The sequence below is a fragment of the Atta cephalotes genome, assembly GCF_000143395.1.
Source record: "Atta cephalotes unplaced genomic scaffold scaffold00003, whole genome shotgun sequence".
Lineage (NCBI taxonomy): Eukaryota > Metazoa > Arthropoda > Insecta > Hymenoptera > Formicidae > Atta > Atta cephalotes.
Window position 1 is genome coordinate 380,564 of NW_012130067.1, and position 23,114 is coordinate 403,677.

Sequence of the window (23,114 nt, forward strand, 5' to 3'; positions counted from 1 at the left end):
TATATATATATTAGTTATTGTGTGTGTGTGTGTGTGTGTGTGTGTGTGTGTGTGTGTGTGTGTGTGTGTGTGTGTGTGTGTGTGTGTGTGTGTAGTTGTGCAATAGAAATAAACATTTTAAATAAGAACAAAATTTAAATCAAATTTTATACCAAATACTATTTCATTAACTTATTTTTATATAATTTGTAATTAAATACGAAGATTCCTATATTATAAATAATCAAATAAGACGTACCTGTCGCAGCTTTGTCGATGTACATTAATTCTGATTCAAAATTAATAAGTTCTGGAAACTTTACGCGTATCGTGGCAACAATATAATGCAAAAGGCACATCCTTTTATCAGTCGATTTCGTATCTAATAATGTATCTAAGCTTTGTAATTTGAAGCCATACGCAGGGCCCCGTTTGCTACTATTTAGGTAGTTACCAAAGGCAAGAATAATTTCTAATACTGATCTTAACTTCTTTGAACTCTTAACCGAACTGGATGCAGATATCACAGCATGTATTTGTGGCGTAATGAGATGTAAATTATCAAAAAAGTTTCCTATATAATTCATAATTGACAATTTGGTAGATATTCTTTCGACTTTACCAAGTTGCATCAAAAATTTATCTTCTTCAGTCAACAAATTGACATTCTTTTTTTCTATAATATATTCGCGGTAAGCCTTAATCTGAAATTAATTTATATTATTTTATTGAAGTTGTATAAAATGAGATATTTTAATAATGATAATATCAAATATAGAGCAAGCATACTTCTTGATCCGTAGGCACCATACGTTGCAATAATTCTACATTTTCAAGTGAAAGGATTTTTAAGTCGAGAGCATTTACCGCCATTATTACTTTCTCGATTGGCATTTCCATTTTTCGGCGAGATATAGCTAAAATTGAAAGAAGAGTGAGAAATAAGTGAAAAATTTATTTCTACGTATCACATATTATCTCATGATAAATAATTTATTTACCAATATTTCGTAATCTTGTGTGCTCCAAAAGTGATACATTTTCGGATTTCTTAAATCGTTTACTCGGAAAATTTTGAAGTCCATCGATTTCACTGTTACCATTGGCTACGTGTCCACTCATGCCGATCTTAAATCGCTCTTCAAAGTCAGAAAAGTCGATTTGATTATGCAAACGATCGTCATCCAGCTCATTGAAGATAGTACCCCGTACTTGATTAGGTTTAAGAGCAATCCAATTAAGTGTCGGAAGCTTGTACTTTGTTTGGACCTGAGAGAATGTGAGAATGATGAGAATGAAAATCTTATGTTAAGTCAAAGCAATAATCCGGGAAAAAACAACGAAACGATATAATTTCTTGCAATAAAAAAGAGCATAATGATCAATAAATAACTAAATGCACGTTTACTAAAAAATATATTAATATATTCAACATTGATTATTCAAGTGTTAATGCAATATAGAAATGCAGAATAAATGAAATTATACTTTTCGTTTGATAGTCATTGCTCCATTGGGTGCTTGCATCATGCCGGCAGGTGGTGGAGGTATCGGAACAGTTGGTGGTAACTTATGATCTCCCAGAGAAAGAGGTGCCATAGGAGGCGGCGGTGGACACGGTGGAGGAGGTGGAGGTGGTGGTGCAGGAGCCACTGGAAGCGCTTCATGCGACGTCGGTGACGGTGTCGAGGTGAATATCTCTGATGTAATATTATCCGAATTATTTAGAGGACTTGTTGCGGTGCCATTTCGTAGACTAGCGGCTGAAAAATCGATAGGCATTTGAACGGGATTCCGCTTTTGTTGTTTATTAGTTATCATATAAATACTTCAATTTAAGATACCTGATGAGCCTTTCGTTAGTGTTCCCGTGAGAGTTTCCAGCTCGATAATTTTGTTCTCCAGGACACTCTGTCTTCGGGCAGAATCCTGTCTTTGCCTCTTTAAGGCTGCGAGTTCTTCCTCCACTGATCTACGTGTTTCCAAAGCCTCGGCATAATCCATTTTGATCGCACCTAACTCCGTCTCCAATTCCGCCAATTTTGCTAACGATTCTCTTTCTAATTCTGCCATACGATCATGTGCCTGTGTCAAACGCAATCAATTATATATATATATATTGTGTATATATATATATATATATATATACATATAATTATATAGATAACCATACATTAAAGAATAAAGGTTCAAAAGAAATAAATAAATCAAATAATTATAATAAAGTCTGTAGGACCAACACAGGATGTATAGAAATTATATTGATAGGAATTGAATAGACGTTTCGATCCTCGGTTTGGATCCTCAATATAATATTGACAATTAACGATTTCGCTTTACAGTAAAGCAAGAAACGTCAATTTAAAAAATTGCAAAGCGATATCGAATCGGAAACATCGTAATAATCAATCATATCAAAGAATAAAAATCATCAAATAGCTCAGTATTTAATTAAATCGTAAATCGGAAATTAAAATTGAAATGTTAAAAGATCATTGTGTTCTAATTAAAAAAATTAAATATATATTCATATATGTATAAAAAAAACAATAATTAAACAAACTCTAGTGCATTTTTATATAAAGCTGTTTCTATAAATTGGATTTTATGGATTATGTGTTTAAACCATTTTTCTTTTTCTAGTGGTTTTATATAAAAAAAGTGAAAGTTTATATCTTACATGACCAAGTTCATCTTCTAATTCCGCTACTTTTTCCAATGCTGCAGTCTTTGTTTCACTATCCTCCATTAAGGCAGCTACATCAAACACATTATCTAAATAAGCTGAGATTTGAACCTAAAGCAAAAGATAATGTATGATAATTTATATAAAAAACATAAAAGAAACTAATAAAACTAAAATTATTATCAGGCAGAATATTTCACTCATAATTGGAAAGTATTTATTTATTCTGTATTACAAATATTGATTGCTATTAACTTATTAAAGTATTTATCATATCGTATATGATAGAGATATCTTGATCGTTATTAAATTATATTGTGAAAACAAGAATAAAATTTTTTTCTATCAGATATCTATCGTCTTATTTTTTTTGTTCCCTAATATAACTGATTAAAAAAGACAAACATAAAAATATTTATTTGCAATCAGTGCATTATTTGTAAAATTTTACATTAATAATTTAATTGTATTTAATAAATTTTATATTTAATAAATATTTTTAAATGTATAAATATACATATAAATATACACATAATAAATTTTATACGCATTCACAATTTACTGACCTGTAAATCTTCGCTCTCTGTGTGTCTAAGCTTCTCAAGATATTCATCTAATCCAAGCTTTGTGAATTCATACTGTAGATGTACTCTGAAGTTCATGTCTTCTACCGAATGCACGACAATATTGACAAATTGCATACAAGCAACCATAAACTCTATATGGAAACTATCATACTGAGTAAAATATTCCATAAGTGTCGTAAATCTTCTCCTCTCAGAACACATTTCTTTGAAGTTATCAAACGCTGACAAAATGATCTCGTGGCCACCTTTCACTAAACAGATTGCAGCGAGAAGTTCCAATACTAAAGCTTTCGTCCTGAAAGAGAATGGTACATTTATTGTAATGGCTAAATCATGAGAGCAATTACAAAATATAATATACAGGAAGTCCGATAAGTTTTACAAAGCGCTCGTATAAATAGACTAAACTGAATCGAAAAATCCTGTATCATTTTGCAATTTTCGCAATAATTTATGAGAAATTAATTAGTAAAGATCGTTGAATGAGTTTACTTGGATGCTTTGGTGTGTGGCTGATGCATTTGAACAACCGACCCTTATTACATTAAAGTCTTGTTCTGACAAAAAAGGCTGGCAGATTATTTTTCTTACATCATATATAATAAATTATTATTGTATCAAATTCCAACTTTGTTGAAATGACAACTATCCTATTAATATCGTATTTTTTGGGGGGATGGCAGACTGATATCGCCCCGACAGTTCGCTGATCGACTGTCATTTTATCACTTTTTATATCATAAAATATAAATAATTAAAAAATCTTTGCTGTTATTAAACAAATGTTTTATTTTTCTTGAGTAAGTAAAATAGTCGGTCTCTGTCCCGAAAGATTGACGGCAGACTTCCGTTTTAGCCATCTTAAATATAAAAATGACGACAAAATTGATAAATCAAATTGAAATGATGCAAAAAATGTTCACCAAATTATTATACATAAGCGGTGAAAAAAAAAATTATTCCCCTACTGATCATATCTCGCGCGCTTTGATAGTAGATTGAATGGATGCGCGTTATTCGGCGATCTTTCGAATATCTCAAAAATTGCAAAATGATATTTTTCGACTCAGTTTAGTTTATTGTACTTACATACAACTGTTTTGTCAAAATTTATCCTGTTATAAAAAGATAAAGATTTTTAAACGATAACCCTTTCAGAATATGCAGTTCTTAAGCAAAAACTATAGTAATTTAAATATAAAATGAATAAGTTGTTACAACACATTACGGATATTGTTACATGTTTTAAATTATTTCTAAACAATACGAGATAATAATAGACAATACATGTGTGTGACTTACCTCAGACTTTTGTGAATTAAACTTAATGCAATGCAGTTGATAGCTTCTCTGTGTTGAATAACCATGTTAAATCCATACTGTGAAAAATCAATATAAATATATTCATACATTTTATTATACGTAGGCGAGTTTCGATGATATTCGATCCAAATGAAAAAAATCAATCTTTTTCGAAGAGATGTTTTACCTTTTAAAAGTGACTTAGCACATACAAAAAAATACGTGTCTTTTATTTTACGTGTGAAAAACAACATACTAAAAGTTCATTAAAATCGAAGAAAGAATGCATTCAATCTTTTCTTTGTCAGAGAAAACAAGAAGATACAAATTGACCATAGACAAATAAAGTCCAAAGATCTATTTTATCAACAAGTAGATAAATATTCAAAAATTTTTAAATAAATTATAAGTATAAAACATCCAATATACAAGTTGAAACTTGTATCTCTATATAAGATAATATATGTTACTTTTAATTTATAATATAATATATATTATATTATAAATTAAATAATATATATTATTTAATTTTAGTAAAAATATACAAATTCGTTATGCAAGAATTATAGTTTATGTTTATAATTTGTATAACTTCCTTTTCTAATTACATATTGATATGAACATGTTAAAATGATAAAATCAAGAGTCACAAGTCTTTTCGAATGTTAGAATTAATCTTAAACAGCTGCTTGCATGCGAATTAATATTTACCTTATTGTTCATGATGGCACGCATGCACAGTATGCAAACATGAATATCATCCTTTGCTTCACCCATATTTAGGCGTGCCACATGTCGAGATCTCCTTTTGACCCCAGGACTATCTTTAAGCTCGTGAAGAGGCGGCCTCAAGCACCCGTTGTTTAATGGTGAGGTATCACTGCCCGCTGTGTTAATATTATCACCGATTTATTATTTTTGAAATCTACGATAAGCCAATTTGTCATAAGAACATTAGTATCTAATTATCTTATATACACAATATTCATTCGATAATCTTTACGTAATGTCTTAAACTACTTAGACTTTTTATTTAAAAAAATGGACTTTTATTAAAAAAGAGAGAATTTTTTTATTCACAAAAATATTTTCCACGGATAGTAATGTGATCTTTAATAATACTATTGTAGCAATCCGTGATTAAACGAAAAAAGCAGATATTTGTTTTTCTAAATAAATGTAGAGTTCGACTTATCAAAATATTAATTAAATCTTTATATTATATATTTATTGTGCATAATTTATCGTAAATATGTATTTATCGTAAACATTATATTATTAGAAACGTCATAAGGAAATCTTACGACGTAATCGATTTCAACAAAATTATAGCGATTGGCATTGACGTCAAGTGATACTGAGCAAATAGATAAGGTGCGCTCTCAAACGTTTAAAAAAATGTTTTGAGTATAATAAGTGCAGCTAATAAGTAAGTTCGAATAGACCGCTTGATCGAAGAGTTCGGTGGAACAGTGCGCTTGCTAGTAATCTCTCGACCTTGCTGATTCAAATTCCAAAATTTTTTTTCTAAATAAAATACAATTATTGCATAAAATCAATCACATAGATTAATACATCTTGTCTATTTATCGTATATTACAAAGATGCATTTCTTTCTGTTTATATTCTCTGCCCAGAAAATTTGTTTAATAAGTGATTACTATACACAAATAAATCAAATATTTTATTCATTGAAAATAAATAGAGTACATGTTATATCATGAAAACAAGCAAATAATTATTCGTACATCTTGCAAATATCGTACAAAAACTGCGTTTTTACAGTTATATGATTGTTTTAAAATATTGTGAGAAAAATATACTTCATTTACATTCATGAATACTTCTCTTTCATCTATCAGTTTTGACGCAAACCATACATACCGTAACATATTTTCAAAAATCAGAATGGATAACTGGTGCGATTGAAAGAATTTTAATGAATTAGATACAATCTCCACGAAATACTATTTCTAAATGCTGTTTTTGCTCTATTAAAAACAAACAGTTTTGCACAAATGCTTGATCAAAATTTTTACTTGCTTAAAAATATACGTCATACGGTTGACGTGAAGGTGCGTTTAATAGTGCATGTTCTTATACCATCATCGTTACAAATAATTTCATCATACAACGTAAGATTTTATTTAATTAGCCCACGAATTTATTAATAAGAGAAATTTCTCCTACTTTTTTATTTTGTGTAATAATATTTAAAAAAAATATATTCTAAAAAATTCAGGATTTGGAACAGCAACGTCAACATTATTAGTTAAGCGCTATATCTAGTAAACTATAGGATAGATTCTCTGATTTTATTTTTTTAATTTTCTTACCGGTTTGCAATTTTTCTTCAGAATTTGTGTAAGATTCCAAAAGTCGTTGCTCATGTCGCATCATTAATAACCTAAAGCTGAGATAGTCTATCAAAGCATCCAAACCTTGATTTTCTTCGTCTAAGAATTCTCTCACCCATCTACAACAATGCTCGATTCAAAATACAGATGACGAAAAGCCGATTCAAACGAACAAATAAACGTATAATATAATATATATAATGCTGAACACTATTAATATAATTATTTATGTGATCAATGATTAATACAATGGAATATGTAATTACATTGCACAAAATGAAATAGAATATATGCAGTTGCAATCTTCTCTCCTTCATTTCAAATATTAAAAAATTTCACATGCTTCGATAATTTTAATTTAAAATTCCAAGAGTCCGAAAATTTATACTCATTTAAAACCATCCTTTGACAATGTATTTGAAAGAAGAATATAAATATCACAATTACACTTTATGTCCGATATCAACTTTTAAAATTTTTCAAAAGTCATGTGATTGTGAGAACACGTCCCTCTATTATTTTTTCAAGAAAGTTGGCAAAATTAGATCTTATCAGAATAAAGTGTCGATTTAAAGTTATGAATTTTGAAAGGTATAAGTAGCGAGATTTTTAAGGTTCTGAGAGCAAATATGACAATATCACAAATGTACACGCACGCACACACGCACGTGCGCTCGACCGCGCCCGTCCACACGCACGCACGCGTTCTGGATGCCCTTAACAGTCATCGTAACAAAACTAATAATCATTTAATTCCTCGCATTAAAGTCCTCATCCTTAAGGCGCGGTAAAATAAAATTAAGTTGAATTTTATTTGGATCCTCTCTCATAGTGGCATTCTTGGCAAATCGAAATCATAGACTAACATGCCATACGGAAAGGTATCTAATATTTTAAAGTTTACTCGGATCTTTATTCTATTTCCACATCTTATTTGAGAAACAGCTTTGATAAATTGAATGCTCGTTAAAGGCGATTTTTATTTTAAGAATATCTATCCAAGAACAAAAAATCTTGATTTTGTTGTATGCGTCTCATATCCAGTCTCATTACTATGCTAAAGTTTTAGAAATAACTATTTGAATCTCGATTACAGCCTCTCCCGCAAAAATATCATTGACGATCCTTCCTGTATATATGTAGACATCCCACGATTCCATGTATTAGTTGCTGCCCATTTACACCGATTCTCAGATAATTCTCACTTATGACATCATAACTCAGTTGAATGCGCGTTCCTTTTGCATTATGACAAGTGAGATTTAACTGAGTTTTTGCCTACAATCTGCACAAGATCGAGACTGTGCTTCGTAAATTCACTTTAAAAATGAAGTTCTGAACCTGTGTTGTCGATGATAACTTTTTACCAAAATAAGCAAATAATTACATCATTAACCTGAGTATAAAATACTCAGCTCATTTTAGACTCAGTTTCACTTGTGTGTAAATGGGAAGCAACTATCTTTAACTATCTTCCGACTGAATCCCACACACATTTCCGCTACGCTCTGCTTTGCAAGAGCCTATCAATTCTGAAAATAATCATCATTACATTATCTATGCGCTACATAATCCCTCAACTAAAATTTGCCTTTTATTTGTGAGCTTTGATAAAGTCTGTAACCGCAATCTATGACTCATATTCGCGCGGCTCTCACTCGCGGTATTTGCGCAGGCGCTTCGGCTCCTGCTCCTGACCTTTTCGTCCCATCCCAGCGACGGATATCATGCCGCTTACCGCGAGGTTTTGGAGCCACTGCCGGTTCCCTATCGGCTGATGACTTATGTTGCCATCCAGCGCTAAGGCACTTGGGATTTTTCCTTGTATACTCTACGTCACCTCTCAATGAAACCTGTGACGAAATCTCCTTGGAGATAGGAGCAAATTAAACAAAAAGAAGAAAAGCAGCTTGCCACTGAGTTAAAAAAGATGAAAAACTTGAACAAATCGTACAAATATAATGCTTATATAAAAAAAAATCTCTCCTTATGATAATTTTTATTTCTGTTTGGTCAATTCTTCAAATTAAGATTCTTTATGAAGATTTAACTTCGCCAAATTCCTTAGGGAAACGATAAAGATCCATGTCCTCGATACAATCAAATCTACGTAATTTTTGGAAAATTTTTGCGGCCACACTGTTAAATTTTTTGGAGTGAAATGTCACTCTAAAGAGTTAAAATACTGCCATTATTAAAAAAGTAAAAAATTTGCACCCTTGAATAAGAGTGGCAGATTTTTAATTTTTTTTGGAGTGAGATTCATTCCAAAGGAAAGAAATATCTCACTCCTTTTTTAGAATAAATTTCATTTCAAAAGTGAAATCTCTCTCCCCCCCAAAAAAGGTGAAAAATTTGTATTCTTTAATAAAAGTGAAAATCTGTCACTCTTATCAAAGAGTACAAATTTTTGTACTCTTTTTCAATAATAGCAGTAATTTTTAACTCTTTTGAAGTGAGATTTCACTCCAAGAAATTTAGAGAGTATCAAAAATAGTTTATTAAGAGTACAATTTAAAAAAAATGTTCATAAGATAGCCGAAATAAAATGTATATTAAGATGGTAAAATTTTTCAAGCTGAATAAATTATTATGATGGTTAAATAATTATTAGAGTCAGTTCTTACTCAATGTGATTTGTGCGTAAGGATATTTCCAAGTCACGTAATACTTGAGTCGATGTAGATTCTCCGACCATTTTTCTTTTCTGGAAGAACATAAGGAAACGATACGACTGTGTAATCATTAGTATCTGTTTGATAATGAACTTCTTGCGGATGGATCCAATTATCATTGTAAAAAAGATAAAGAAATTTAATATTTCTTAAGTAAAGGTTAATCGAATGAAGCTAGAGATCGCTAACTTTAATTCCGTAATCCATATCGAAATAATAAAAACAATAATACATGTCAAATTAATAAAACAAAATTTTCGACTTTAACATGATTATCTTCAGTGTTACACAATTACAAGTTGTCAACGCTGCCATTAAATAACATTGCAAATTAACAATGACAAATCTTTATTATTTATAAATAAATAGTGGGAGATAATTCCTCTTTTTATATGGTAAATTCAATTCAATGTCCAATCCGATTAAGTATATTATATTCAAGGCAGTTAACTCTCCCTAATGACCAGACCGTTTAAGAAATTTATTCTGGTTCCCTAACCATTGTACAGTCATAATACACGCATTGTAGAGTAGGATAAATCCGATACATATGTCACACCTAACAAAAAACTTAATTTATTACTATTTACTATGTTTAAGATATATATTATATTAGCAAAAATTTTGTACTGTTTACTATCATGAAAAAAATATTAGGAATCTGAAATACTTGATTTTCATATTAAAAAAAAATGTTGAAATCCTTACATTTTTGCCATATATCTCGTGATGGAACATAAGATTACTCATAATGTGGAATATATGACCTATAATAAGACATAAAATAATACAATAACTTATAAAATGCGTTTATAATGTTTTATTAAGAAATAAAAATTATGAGATAAATATATATATATATATATATCAAATAATAGATAATAATTCTAATTCTTCTATTATTGAATCCAATACACTATGTGTGCTTTGCCAATATTGCAAAAAAAATAGTTATCACAATCACTTTTTTTTCTCAGTTTGGATAATAATGAGCTAAAAGTTATAGTGGAAGCAAATACTTTTCAAACTACGCATTAGCATCAAGATTTGATTGATTTTTCGCATTATTGAAAAAGTCTCCGACATTAAAATCACATTGCGTGATAACAATTTTAAGCTTTTGTGATGAAATGGCTAATTTGAGAAGGAATATATATTTTATATATATATACATACATACATATACACACATATATATGAATTCAATTTTGGGAGAAAAATAACAGTTCAAAAAAAGAAATTAATTTGTGCTACAATACGCATGGATACATATTTTACAATGTATGTATTATGATTATGCATTATACTATACAATGTAGAACCGGAATAAATTTCTTAAATTGATGATTTGGTCAGGGTGAGTCAATCGTCTGAAATAACTCGATCGGACAATTGAATTTGTATTCATGATATAAGAAGAAGAATATCTCGCATTTATTTATAACAAATAATATAGAATTTCATTTTTGTTAATTTACAATATCTTATGGCAGCATTGTAATTGTATAAAACCAAAGATAACTATATTAAAAATCGAAACGTTTGTTTTATTATTTTGATTTATATTGATATTTTATCATTTTCATATAAACTACAGGATTATAAAGTTAGCAAACAACACCTAACTGTGTCAATTTGAGTCCCACGCGATTACTGAAGAGTTAAAATAAGCATATGTAATCAACATGTCTTTAAAATATATTAATTTTTGCTTGAAAAAATGATTATATTATGCGTATAAATGAAAATGCGCATGCACATGGTGTTAATGGGGAAAAAAAATGTAAAAAAATATTTTTAAAAAACATACTCGATGGCTTCGTGATGCTGTAGGATCCAGATAAGTACGTAATTTCGCCAAGTAATGGGATGGTGGATCTTTAGCTTGTACTCTTTCCTGTAAATATAAATGTTTCATTATGACTAACTTATTTATATGAATCTAATTCAATTATAATTCTCAATTTCTTATAAATATAATAATTTGACATTCATAAACTCTTTTCTCTGCTAAAGCATTAATTTTGATACTATGGCCAGATAATAAATTGTCTTTTTGGTCTGTTAATGTTGAATTTCTAATTTTAATTTCTATATTTATAATTAAAAGGATTCAATATTAGTATTTATTTATTCTTTATACAATAATATCAATACATGTTCTTGTTATATATTTTTACGATTATATATTTTTATGATAAAGGCTATGCGTTTTTATCTCCGCGTCTAAATCCATTATTAGAATGCCTACATTTCGTGAACATTGTAATTCATTTTATCAGAGCGAAAAGCAGCCTGATGCTGAATTGCTTTTCCAAGGGGTTCCTTTTATATACGCTGTTTAAAGGTAGAAGGAGAATGAGGGAAGAGAATGGAGAAAAGGGAGAATAGGTCGATCAATCTTCGACTGGGAGAATAGTCTTCCATATTCTACCCATAATCATTATCTCTGTTTAGATTCTTGAGATGTTTTTGTATCTCTATAACATCTCTATACTTTCTTGGAAAATATGATGTAATAGTGACTATTACTGTTTTACTAAACAATATTTGATGTCCTATTTCAATGCTGTGTTCTGATAATGCTAACTGTGTGATATTTTCACGTTGACGTTCTTTCATCCGTAAATTGACTATTCTTCCAGTCTCTCCAATGTATATTTTCCGCAAGAGCAAGGCATTTTATATATTCTTGCGGAATTGAATGGGTCTTTGGTCTTTGAGATTTCTCAACATTTGTCTTATCTTTTTAGAGGATATAAAAATGATTCAGATACTGTGCTTGTTTAATATAAAATATCCTGCCTATCCTATTTATTGTTCCTTTGAGAACATATGGGAGAATAAAAAGAATACTTTTGTCTGATTGTGTGATAAGATTCGTCATCTTATCTGTTTGCTGATTATTTTATTTATATCTCTTTTATCATGCCCATTTTTTTGTAAGATTTGTTTTAGATGGTTGAGTTCTGCTTCTAGGTATTCTTTGTCAGAGATGGTGAATCCTATATGCACAAGTAAGTTAATTGCTGACTGCCTTTGTGCTGAATGTGATTCTGCATGTAGATAACTATCTGTGTATGTTTTCTGTACACTTGATGACCTAAGGACCACTTCGACTAACTATTAACTTTGATCGACGATTAGGCCATTGAAATTAACTAATCGTATTTATCATTTCACTTAAAACAGATGCGATTGGCCAATTTTTATAGACTAACCGATTAAAGTTAATTGGAATTGATCGAAATGGCCTTAATGTATCATCAATTTTTAGTGAAAAGCACAATGAGGAAAGGGAAATTTTCCTTCTTCTATATCTATAGTGAAATGAATATTGAAGTATCGATTGTTAAGAAAAATAAAGAATTTACAGAGTTTAGTTTTGTCATGTCTCCAAAATCATGAAAAGAGGAAGATCGGGACACCATCTTCATAAATAAAGAATCAAACGGTCAAATTGCTTTAAAACGTAAGATTTTTTTTAATAATCTCATTTTTTTATATAATTAAGAGATTATATATTTTTTATTTATTGAGTATTTTTAATAAATGTTTATTTGTTTTGAAATAAAAATGAAATTACATTTTTATTTTAAAAAAATCAATTTTTTAAGAAATGACCCATAATGTTCCGAGTATGGGAAATTTGTAATACGATGCAAAAAAAAATAAAATTCGATTACATCGATTTCAATCGTTGCTCTATCTATACTACAATTACTATCTAAATTCATTTTGAGATTATTATATAAATTTTATATACATACATATATATATATATATATATATATATATATATACACATATATATATATATATATATAACACAACACACACACACACACACACACACACACACACACACACACACACACACACTCACTTGATCACATATGATGTCCCATTTCTTTTCGTTGTCATACTGTTTTAACAGTTTCGCCTTATCCGGTGGTAGATCCATGGAGGCCTGCAATACAAGAAACACTGTACCTATTATTTTAATCAGCATATATATTTTATATTTAGCAAATTCTATTTTATTAATTTTATAAATTTTGTGTAATTTATTAATGTTACAAATATAGAAAATACGCTTTCCTCTGTTTTTTACTTATTATTATAATAATTCAAATTAATATTTGTTTAAAAAAATTTTTTAATAAATAAATTTTTGAATGAAACAGAAATAATTTTTTATTTGAAAAATAATATTTTTATTTTAAAAATAATCAAATTTTAAAAGAAAGAAAACTCAAGACATTTTTTCATTTCTTTTTGAATATTAGTAGAATTTCAGATATCTTAAAAACAATGAAAATTTTTTTGTATAAAAAATGTTATCAGGTAATTGAAATTATAAGTATATGTAACGCTTCTCAAGATTTAATGAAACTGCTTCTCAAGATTTAATGAAACGTTTTTTTTCTTTGCAACCAATTAAAAGCTGACTAATATTCCTATTTATATGGTTGTGATTCTCATTAATTCTACTTTTTAACTGCTGATTTGAACAGATGAAGCACTTTTTTCTTTTTTTTTTATTTCGAATTGATCCTGCCAACTTAATATTAAGTTAGTTGTACTACGATTTTTTTCGTAATGGTATATAATACAAAATTGTCATTAATGGTACAATTTAGTACAAAATAAGAATTAAATATTCTGATTTGATTTTGCTGGTTTAGTGCTGCCAGCTTTATAGAGCTTAAAAAACATTTCGTCGCGCAATTTTGTAAAATTGAATATGTATGTAAATTCACATCGAAATATTTAAGACCGAAAATTTTGACCGAAAATAGGATTATTTCTTTTAATTTATTTATTTTTCTCAATTTAATTGCGAATTATAATAGATTATTAACTGCTCCCTAATCGCAGCATGTCAGTTAGTAACGCCCAGGATCCTCTATGTAGCAATCATTATACTTTACCAAGCCGATACCCTCATCCTCACCCACGTCATGCCTGAACAAATTTATATATGTGTGATGGGTAGAAAGAAGAAAGAAAAAGAGAAAGAGTGAAAGGGTAATGACCCGGAAGAAAGAGAAACGCATTAGATTAATAGACAGTAAAGGGACATTGGAGGAAACAAAAAAATGGAAACGACTCGTTTTTGAGATATGAATATGTTCAATGGGTACATGAGAAAAATATTGGTTGAGAAGACGTAAAGAATAGAATACGAGGAAGAGAGAGATAAAAGGATTTCTGTTCAGAAGACAAATTTGTGAAGAAAAGAAAAATGTATTCCTATAACACGAAAACTGACGAAGAAAAACTGACGAAGATAAGAAGAAATTGCGGAGATAGACGAAAAATAATATATTGTATATGTAATATATTGTATATGTAAACAAAATAATTTTATTTTGTTTACATATACAATATATTACATATATTAATATACATATAATTATATATACATAGAATTAATATGTATAACGACAAAACAAAACTGCAAGGAAAAAGAAGGACGATTTAACAATTTACGTAAATAGAGAAATAGGAACACATGATAAAAAACATTGTGTATTTGTGTTTAGAAACAGGGTTTAGAACAGTTCATTCATGTTCTTATAACTTGCTTCACGATGGAAAGTCATTACGCAAGAAGGGGAGTGTTCAGGATAGTTCTTAACACTGTATGTAACAGAAATTAGACGTTGTTTTTTAAACAATTTGTTAATAATTTTTCAATGAATAACAAGCGATAGTTAAAATCTTAAAATCTTGACGAGGTCATTGAATTTTAAAAGGGTTAACCTTAAAATAATATTTACCTATAAAATAATATTGTATTTTTCTATTATAATATTTATAATGCAAGGTGGCAAAAACTATAATGTTTTTTTTTTAAGAACAACATGTTTTTTCTTAAATATATTTAAGTTTTTAATATTTCAAATATGCTTTAAATAATGTTACAAAAAAACATGTTTAAAACATATTAAAAACAACAATTAAACATATTTTAAACTGTTTAAAACATGTTTTTTACCAACCCTGTTATAATGGAATTATAATATCATAAAGTTTGTAATCATAAAATAATGTTTCAAATTAGAAATTATAATAAAATAAAAAGTAATGTATGATTTTATTTCTAAATTTAGAAAAATTATATTTCTAAGAATGTGTTACAAACAGTCTGTATATAGGAAATTATATTCTTTTTTTTAGAAAGTCGAAAAGTTACGCTCTAGTATCTACAGATTTCATTATTGCGCCATTATTTTACACGCGTCATTAATATTACTACTTACTTACTTGATAATATACAACATTATAAAAACATACAAATATAAAGTACTATATAGCTTTATATAGTTCTGTCTTTAAACGGTAGATGTAGAAAATTTAAAAAAGTTACTCTTTTCCTCAAGAAGCCTACGTTCAATTATATGTTAGTCAAAATTGCGAGAAAATTTGTATTAAATTTAACATATTTCATATGTTTTATATGGTCCATTTAATTTGAGTGTTAATTTAACACGAATATTTTAGAAGGTAACATATTACTTAAAAAGATAATACTGACACAGTTTTAAACCAACCGTGGAAGCATTATTTTTTTTCAATAAAATTAACATTTATAATATATTAAATTAACATATATTTTATTTATTCATCTTAAAAATTGCATTTTAAAACACATTATTTTTGTTATTTGTTCATTTATTCTTAAACTGTGTTATTTTGATACTAAGAAATATTGAATATCAATTTAATACAAGCTATTTAAATAACATAATCACATTATGTTAAATTGGCGCTCGAATATGTTAAAAAATTCGACAAAAAGCTTTAATAAGGACTTCAGTGGAACTATTTTCAATACAAATACGAAATGTTTTATTATATATAATTGAATAATAAATTTAGTATTGACGAGATATTACTTGATATAATCGTTTATCTATAAAAATTATATTTAATGCAAAGCTGTTCATTTCGATATTTTTATTTTAATTAAAATAATTTTTTTACATTATATTGAATTAATATTAATAAAGTCACGTTCGCGCGTGTAGCGTTCGCGCGTGTAGCGTTCGCGTGTGTAGCGTTCGCGTTCTCGCGTTCTGTATGGATCGCGCTTTCATAGCACTCGGAAATAACAACACTTCTCTATTTAGAAACCAGAACTTTAATGACGGAACTATCAGTACAATGATAAAGTCAGATAAAGCCCAGAAAACATAACGGAACGAAACTCTCGTCCTGTCGATTCTAAATCCAGGCACGGAGAACAACCGACGCGCGCTACTTCTCGATCTTCATGCAAAAACTCGAGAAAATTTCACAGCGCAAAATTTCGCGGGCGCAACAATATTATTAAAGATTATTAGAATATATTAACTTAAAAAAATGTAACACAATACACATTTCGATGAATAAAATCGTTATATCAAACAATATTCTAATAATTTATAATTAAGATAATATTTATTTTTGAAATAAAGACCTTAGATTAAATTCTTATATCGCGAAAAGTTTTATTATTAAAAGCTATATAGTTATAATACCATGTAAAATTTTTTAGTAGTTCCAAAGAACACAAAAAGAAGCCATTTTTTATTAAAAAATATATAATAATAATATTTCATAAGAAAAAGATAAAAAAATAACGTGTTTCTACGTCTTTCCATACATCAAATTCAAAGAACAATTGTTCTTTATAGTCGCAATGAAAAACAGCGCGCGACTGAGGTTCATTTAACAACGACTGTCTCTTTCTGCGATTATGATGCACATTGCGATTACACTGGGTTTCTTATAACGCCCTAATATGCAGACAGTGTGTAACGCAGCTCTACATATGCGGACCGGACGGAAAGCCCATGCTCGCAATTCTTTTTTGCACGAAAAATATTGCAACGTTCGTCGCCGACAACATGTCGACTCACGTCGTCATGTACGATGCAGTTCGAATAAAATATTCTCTTTTCTTTTCAACCTACCTTAGCATACATAATAATCGGAGATTATCGATTTTTTACGATATTACTTCTTACGATTTAATATCAAATGAGAAGAGAGAAGGAGGACAATTCTAGAAATACAGCTAATATGCAATATATATCTATAATATATATAATTATTATTGACGCATCTTTAGTGACCATAACAAAGAGCACCGATTATTATAATTAAAGAGGGAATTAGCGTTTTCTCATTCTAGATCTATTATGCTAGACAAATTGCATTCGAGATGACTTTGATCGCTGATCTTGCATACATGGATCTTAAATAAAATAGATAATTCTATGATTTATATTGTGATATAATATAAATTACACAATTATATCAATGAAACAACTAATTTAGCGTTTAAGCCTTTAATATTTTAATTCATATATTTATATATTACTTATATAATATAATCTAATGAATTAGATTAGTATAAAAAAGACTCATTTTCAACACTTTAAAAACTATTTAAGAAATAAAGAGATTATTTTTGTGCAAAATTACTTTATTATTTTAGATATTAACAAAATTAATTAGCTAAATATTGTAATTTAAATTATAATTACACAATAATTTTACCTTTATAATTAATTAACAAATTTGATTTTTACTATAATATATTTATAATTATGGAAATAGTGTTATACAACATAATCTCAAAAAATTGTTAGTAATAAAATAAAAAACTTTTTTAATATAAAAATAGTGCATTTCAATTTAAATTTCTTTTTTAAAAAATTTATCGACACACACAAAAAATAAAAAAAATAAATAAAACATATGAAATTTAAATTCTCATTGAATAAATGGTCAAAATGTGTGTTATTAATGTGACTCCTTCAAATATACATAAACGTGCGAAATTAGCTGTACTATCCAAAAATTTTCACGGCCAAATAATAACCAGTTTAAGCACCATTAGCAGCGACCAGTGTCCCTTGACTGGTAGGCTCTTTTATTTAATGCCCAGGAATAACTCTATTCGCACGTGCACACCATTTGGCTACGGGCCATTTCGTGGCGCGTACACTTGCTCTTCAGACTTTTCTTTGTTCTCTTTCATGAAAAGGAAGTTCTAGCCAGTCGATTAACAGCGTTGATTTTACATGAGAATTCTGTCATCGCATGTGATAATGATGTGCACCTCTGTGAAGTTGGCTCCACTTTTTTAAAATTTGCAAAAAATAAGCAGAGTTCTGATATTGAGAACTCCAGAGAGTTCTCAATCTCTTTTAAAAGAATTTCGTTGATTAAAATGGTGAAAACACCATTTAAATTAATTGTAAGAAAGAGATAGATCAACTTTACGATTCTAAATTAGAGTTAACTTTACATATTTTAAACTTTCTTTAAATCACAATAATCATAGAAAAATAGAATCCTATGAATTAAATTAAATATACATCTTTGAATGTTTTTTAAGATTTATATTTGTTTTGGCTAATTAAAAGATTTCATTTACTTTCAAGTAGTTAATTTCTTATTGAATGTTATTTTTAAATATTGTTCATGTGCTTGGCATATATTTTTATTTTTATAATGTTTTTTTATCAAATTTTAAATTTTAACAAAATAACATTACAAATCATGAAAGATTCATCACGTTCAGGAGACGCGTGCCGGATGTACATAATAATTAGTCATCGTGAATATTCGAATGTCAAGACGTTCGATGATCAAGTAGATAGTGAGCATTACGTATGTGATTATTTTTATTCATAAATAAAAGTAACGTTACTCACACAGGTCAGAGAGAGACGTGATATAAATCTTAATAAATTTTCAGCAATAATACTGAATGGAAAAAAGTTATAAAAGTATCTAACTTATAGTAAACATTAAAGTTTAAATGGTTAACATTCATTTTTGTCAATGTAAATTAACTTTAATCTTAATTTAAATTACTTTTATTTTCTTCTAGTCCTACAAATTAAAAAAAAAACAAATTAAAAAAAACAAATTAAAAAAACAAAAAATTAAATCGAGATTATAAAATAAATTATTGATAAAAATAGACATAATTTAAGTAAGCACAATATCCATGTTTACGTAAATATTAATTTTATTGATGAGAAATTATTTTATTTTTGCTAAATAAGCATTATATTAAATATTTTTGTGTACCAACAAAAAATCGCTATAAGAAAAATAACGATAAAATGAATACATGAATGCAAAATAATTCATGGCATTTCATATTAAATATTACAACTTTCATGAAAATATTTTTCATGAAAATTGTTCAACTTATTTATTCATTCAAATTTCAAAATGTTTGTACAATTAATATGACCTTGATTCACAATTGAATTTTTCTTTTATCTAACTGGACCTAACATATTTCACGTACGTATACATACAAAAAAATAACTTTTAATTGTCCGATTTCTGTATAAACGAAAAAAATATAAAAAAATGTAATACAAAATATTGGGGAAAAATAAAAAAAAGAAAAAGAAAAAAGTGGGCGAGACAAAAAGTAATGGAAAGTACTACGTGACAACAGATAAGGTATCGTCTGCTAGAATTGCCGCGCGTGAAATTATGAATAAGAAAAAGGGTGTTGCACTTAGTATACTCACGAGCACTTTGGTGAAGCGCCTCTCGAGCTCGACGGCGTCCGGCATCGGCTGTCTAGGTGCGCTACGCATGCTACCCGTGCGCGTGTGAGGTCCACTCAGGCTGCCCATGCCCATGTTGAGTTGACACGAGTGATGAGGCATGCCAGCCTTCACACCGCCGACGAAAACCTCACGTACACCACCATCGCCCTCCCCGCTGCGACTCTGCACGATACCCATATTTCCTCTATAGCGTTCGCGCGCGCGCGCGAGCGCGCTTGTTTGCGCCGGCGAATATTATTATATTACGGACGTACGGACGGAAATCTTCGGAGATATGTCGATTCGCTCCACCACTATATCACTAGATTACTCTGAATTACTCGATGCAGAACGGCGTAATGAGAAACGTAAACGTATAGTGTGATGATACACATACGTATACATACCACACACACATACATGACCACGCACACACGCACACATGCACTGTCAACGACGGCGCATCACATGCGCATCTATGAAGAAACGTCAACAACGGACACGAACGCAGCAGTGCAGTGCATCCTTCGCCTCGTTCTCGTTGATGTGATGGAGCAGTTAGGAGGAATGCTGGTAAACGAACGAGATAAGGCAGTTCGTATTGGAACGTGCAACAGGTATTGCCAGGCGGATGTCCTGGTTGTCCATCGCGAATACCAAGACGTTCGCTATTCTCGCAATGCACGACTCTCCGCCGCGCACTGCGTTTGCTCGACGAGACGTTCACACCTACACCACACTGCTCGCATTCACATCACGACACTGACATGAACATGGACTGACAGCCACCGAACAACCTCGCGGAATCGCGATCATCCGTCTGCGGCGCGCCCGTCTGCATTCCTACACCTACACTTCCTGCTCTTTATGTATCAGACATGCGCGTTCATCGATCATGACACCATTTTTCGATTGCTGCGAAATTCAAATATTTTAAGATAAATATATTCGAGAAGTCGATCGTGTACTTTGAAATGACGTAAAAATTACAAAAGTAAGCAAATTTTCACTCAAATATTTACACTTCACTTGATAAATCTTAAGTGAATTTGTAATTTACAAAAATACAGAAAATCGATTCTGTATCTTGAAGCGAGGTGAAAATTATAAAAGTTAACAAATTTATTAGAATACTGATAATTTCATTGGTCAACACCTAGTAAATTTGCTCACTTGTAATTTTCACTTTATTTGAAGAGCGATCCTCTGATTGGTTCGTTATTCCCTATTGCTAATGCTTATTGTGTTTAAGCTTTAAAAGCTTAGGGCCGGTTGTTTTATCTTTTGATAAATTTTACTTGTGAAATAAATCTGATAATTCACGCATGTGATTGGATAATCTTATTACTTGCCCAACAGGTAAAATTTACCAAAAGATGGATTCTATCTAGATGGATTATTCTAGTAAATTCGCTTACCTTTGTAATTTTCACTTCGAGATCGATTCTGTATCTCGAAACGAGGTGAAAATTATAAAGTGAGCAAATTTATTAGAATATTGATTATTTCATTGGTCAATGCCTAGTAAATTCGCTCATTTTTGTAATTTTCATCTTCTTTGAAGATACAGAATCGACCCTCTCGTTTCAAGATACAGAATCCTCTGTTGCCTGTGCCTATTGTGTTTAAGCCTTTACTAGCAGAACATTCCCTATATATCTCTTGTAGCCCAAACATGTGTGCGCATGAGCTAACGTTGCAATAATTAAGCTGCGTATACACCCAACGAACGAACTCCAAATGCGTCTATTCGTATTTATATTTGTAATATGTTCTTTATCTTGAGTTTTGGAACGCAACTCTGCTCTACTGACTGCTGACAGCTCATGTCGTTTTGTCACAACAGCGGACAATGTTCAACTTTTTTGAAAGTTTTGTTTGTATTGGCCAGAGAGGTTCAAGTGACACGTGAATTACAGATTCATAATTAGAAAATGGCCGAGTCCGAACAGAGAAGTAAAGATGGTTGTAATATAACGCCGTCAAAGGAGACAATGGTGAAACAGGAAAAGCGTGACAGTACGTTGACGAATGGCGGGAAAGGCTCCGGCGATGATGCTGATAGCCTCGAAGAGTTACCACTCGATATAGGCGAACATTATCTCGTTCGCAGATCTGACGACTCCTGGCGTATGTAACAATTCTTGTACTTGATTTTTTAATCTTGAAAATGATTATTACTGATTGTGATAACACAAGTTTATAAACATGTATAGTATACGTGTTTTATCCATATACTTATATTATCAGCTTTCTGCTGATAATATTTGTTAAGATATTTAAGTCTTATAACAATATAAAGGACTAATCAAAGCATCATGCTGTGTTTTATTTTTTTCATCATGATATTTTGATTAGTTTTTATATTGTTATGAAATTTTTCCATAATAAGAATTATCTTTCATAGCAACTGCTTTATTGGGATTATATTATTGAACATTAAGTTAATTATCTTGAACATTAAGTTAATAAGCAGAATTATATTATATGTATTTTCGTTTGATTTTATTGTTTATTATTTTATTATTACATAGATCCTGCAGAAATTATCCAAACACGTTATAATGAAAATGAAAGTCATTATGAATATTATATCCATTATGATGGACATAACAGAAGATTGGACGAATGGGTACCTCGTGATCGAATTATGTCTAGCAGGTTTGATATGAGTGAAATAGAACGACATGATAGGAATTCTGGAACTGATTTATTAGCATTAGATTCTTCTGATCGTAAAATTACTAGAAATCAGAAGAGACGTCATGATGAGATTAATCATGTACAAAAGGTAAATACATCTATTAAATAGAATTGTATATAAAAATTTTATTTTATATTAGATGCAATTTTTACACATGTATATGAAATTTTTTTTTATTATTTACACATATATGTGTATGTGTATATATATATATATATATATATATATATATATATATATATAGTTA

At 29.6% G+C, this 23,114-nt stretch overlaps 2 protein-coding genes across 2 annotated transcripts in view; one reads left to right on the top strand and one right to left on the bottom strand.

Annotated features, from left to right (window-relative positions):
* The window catches only part of LOC105624312 (formin-like protein CG32138), a 29,762-nt gene extending 9,401 nt beyond the window's left edge, over positions 1-20,361 (bottom strand). Inside the window, 14 exon segments of the mRNA XM_012205673.1 lie at positions 239-683; positions 769-896; positions 981-1,248; positions 1,468-1,742; positions 1,824-2,064; positions 2,660-2,776; positions 3,232-3,547; positions 4,555-4,631; positions 5,266-5,441; positions 6,891-7,030; positions 9,539-9,618; positions 11,397-11,483; positions 13,473-13,556; positions 20,143-20,361. Of these exon segments, the coding sequence (XP_012061063.1) occupies positions 239-683; positions 769-896; positions 981-1,248; positions 1,468-1,742; positions 1,824-2,064; positions 2,660-2,776; positions 3,232-3,547; positions 4,555-4,631; positions 5,266-5,441; positions 6,891-7,030; positions 9,539-9,618; positions 11,397-11,483; positions 13,473-13,556; positions 20,143-20,361 (2,653 nt within the window).
* Positions 20,362-22,097: 1,736 nt separating this feature from the next.
* Positions 22,098-22,975, top strand: LOC105625695 (histone acetyltransferase KAT8-like). The gene is made up of 2 exons (XM_012207018.1): positions 22,098-22,293; positions 22,698-22,975. Exons 1-2 carry the CDS (start codon positions 22,098-22,100, stop codon positions 22,973-22,975), a joined length of 474 nt encoding a protein of 157 aa, XP_012062408.1.
* Positions 22,976-23,114: the final 139 nt, after the last annotated feature.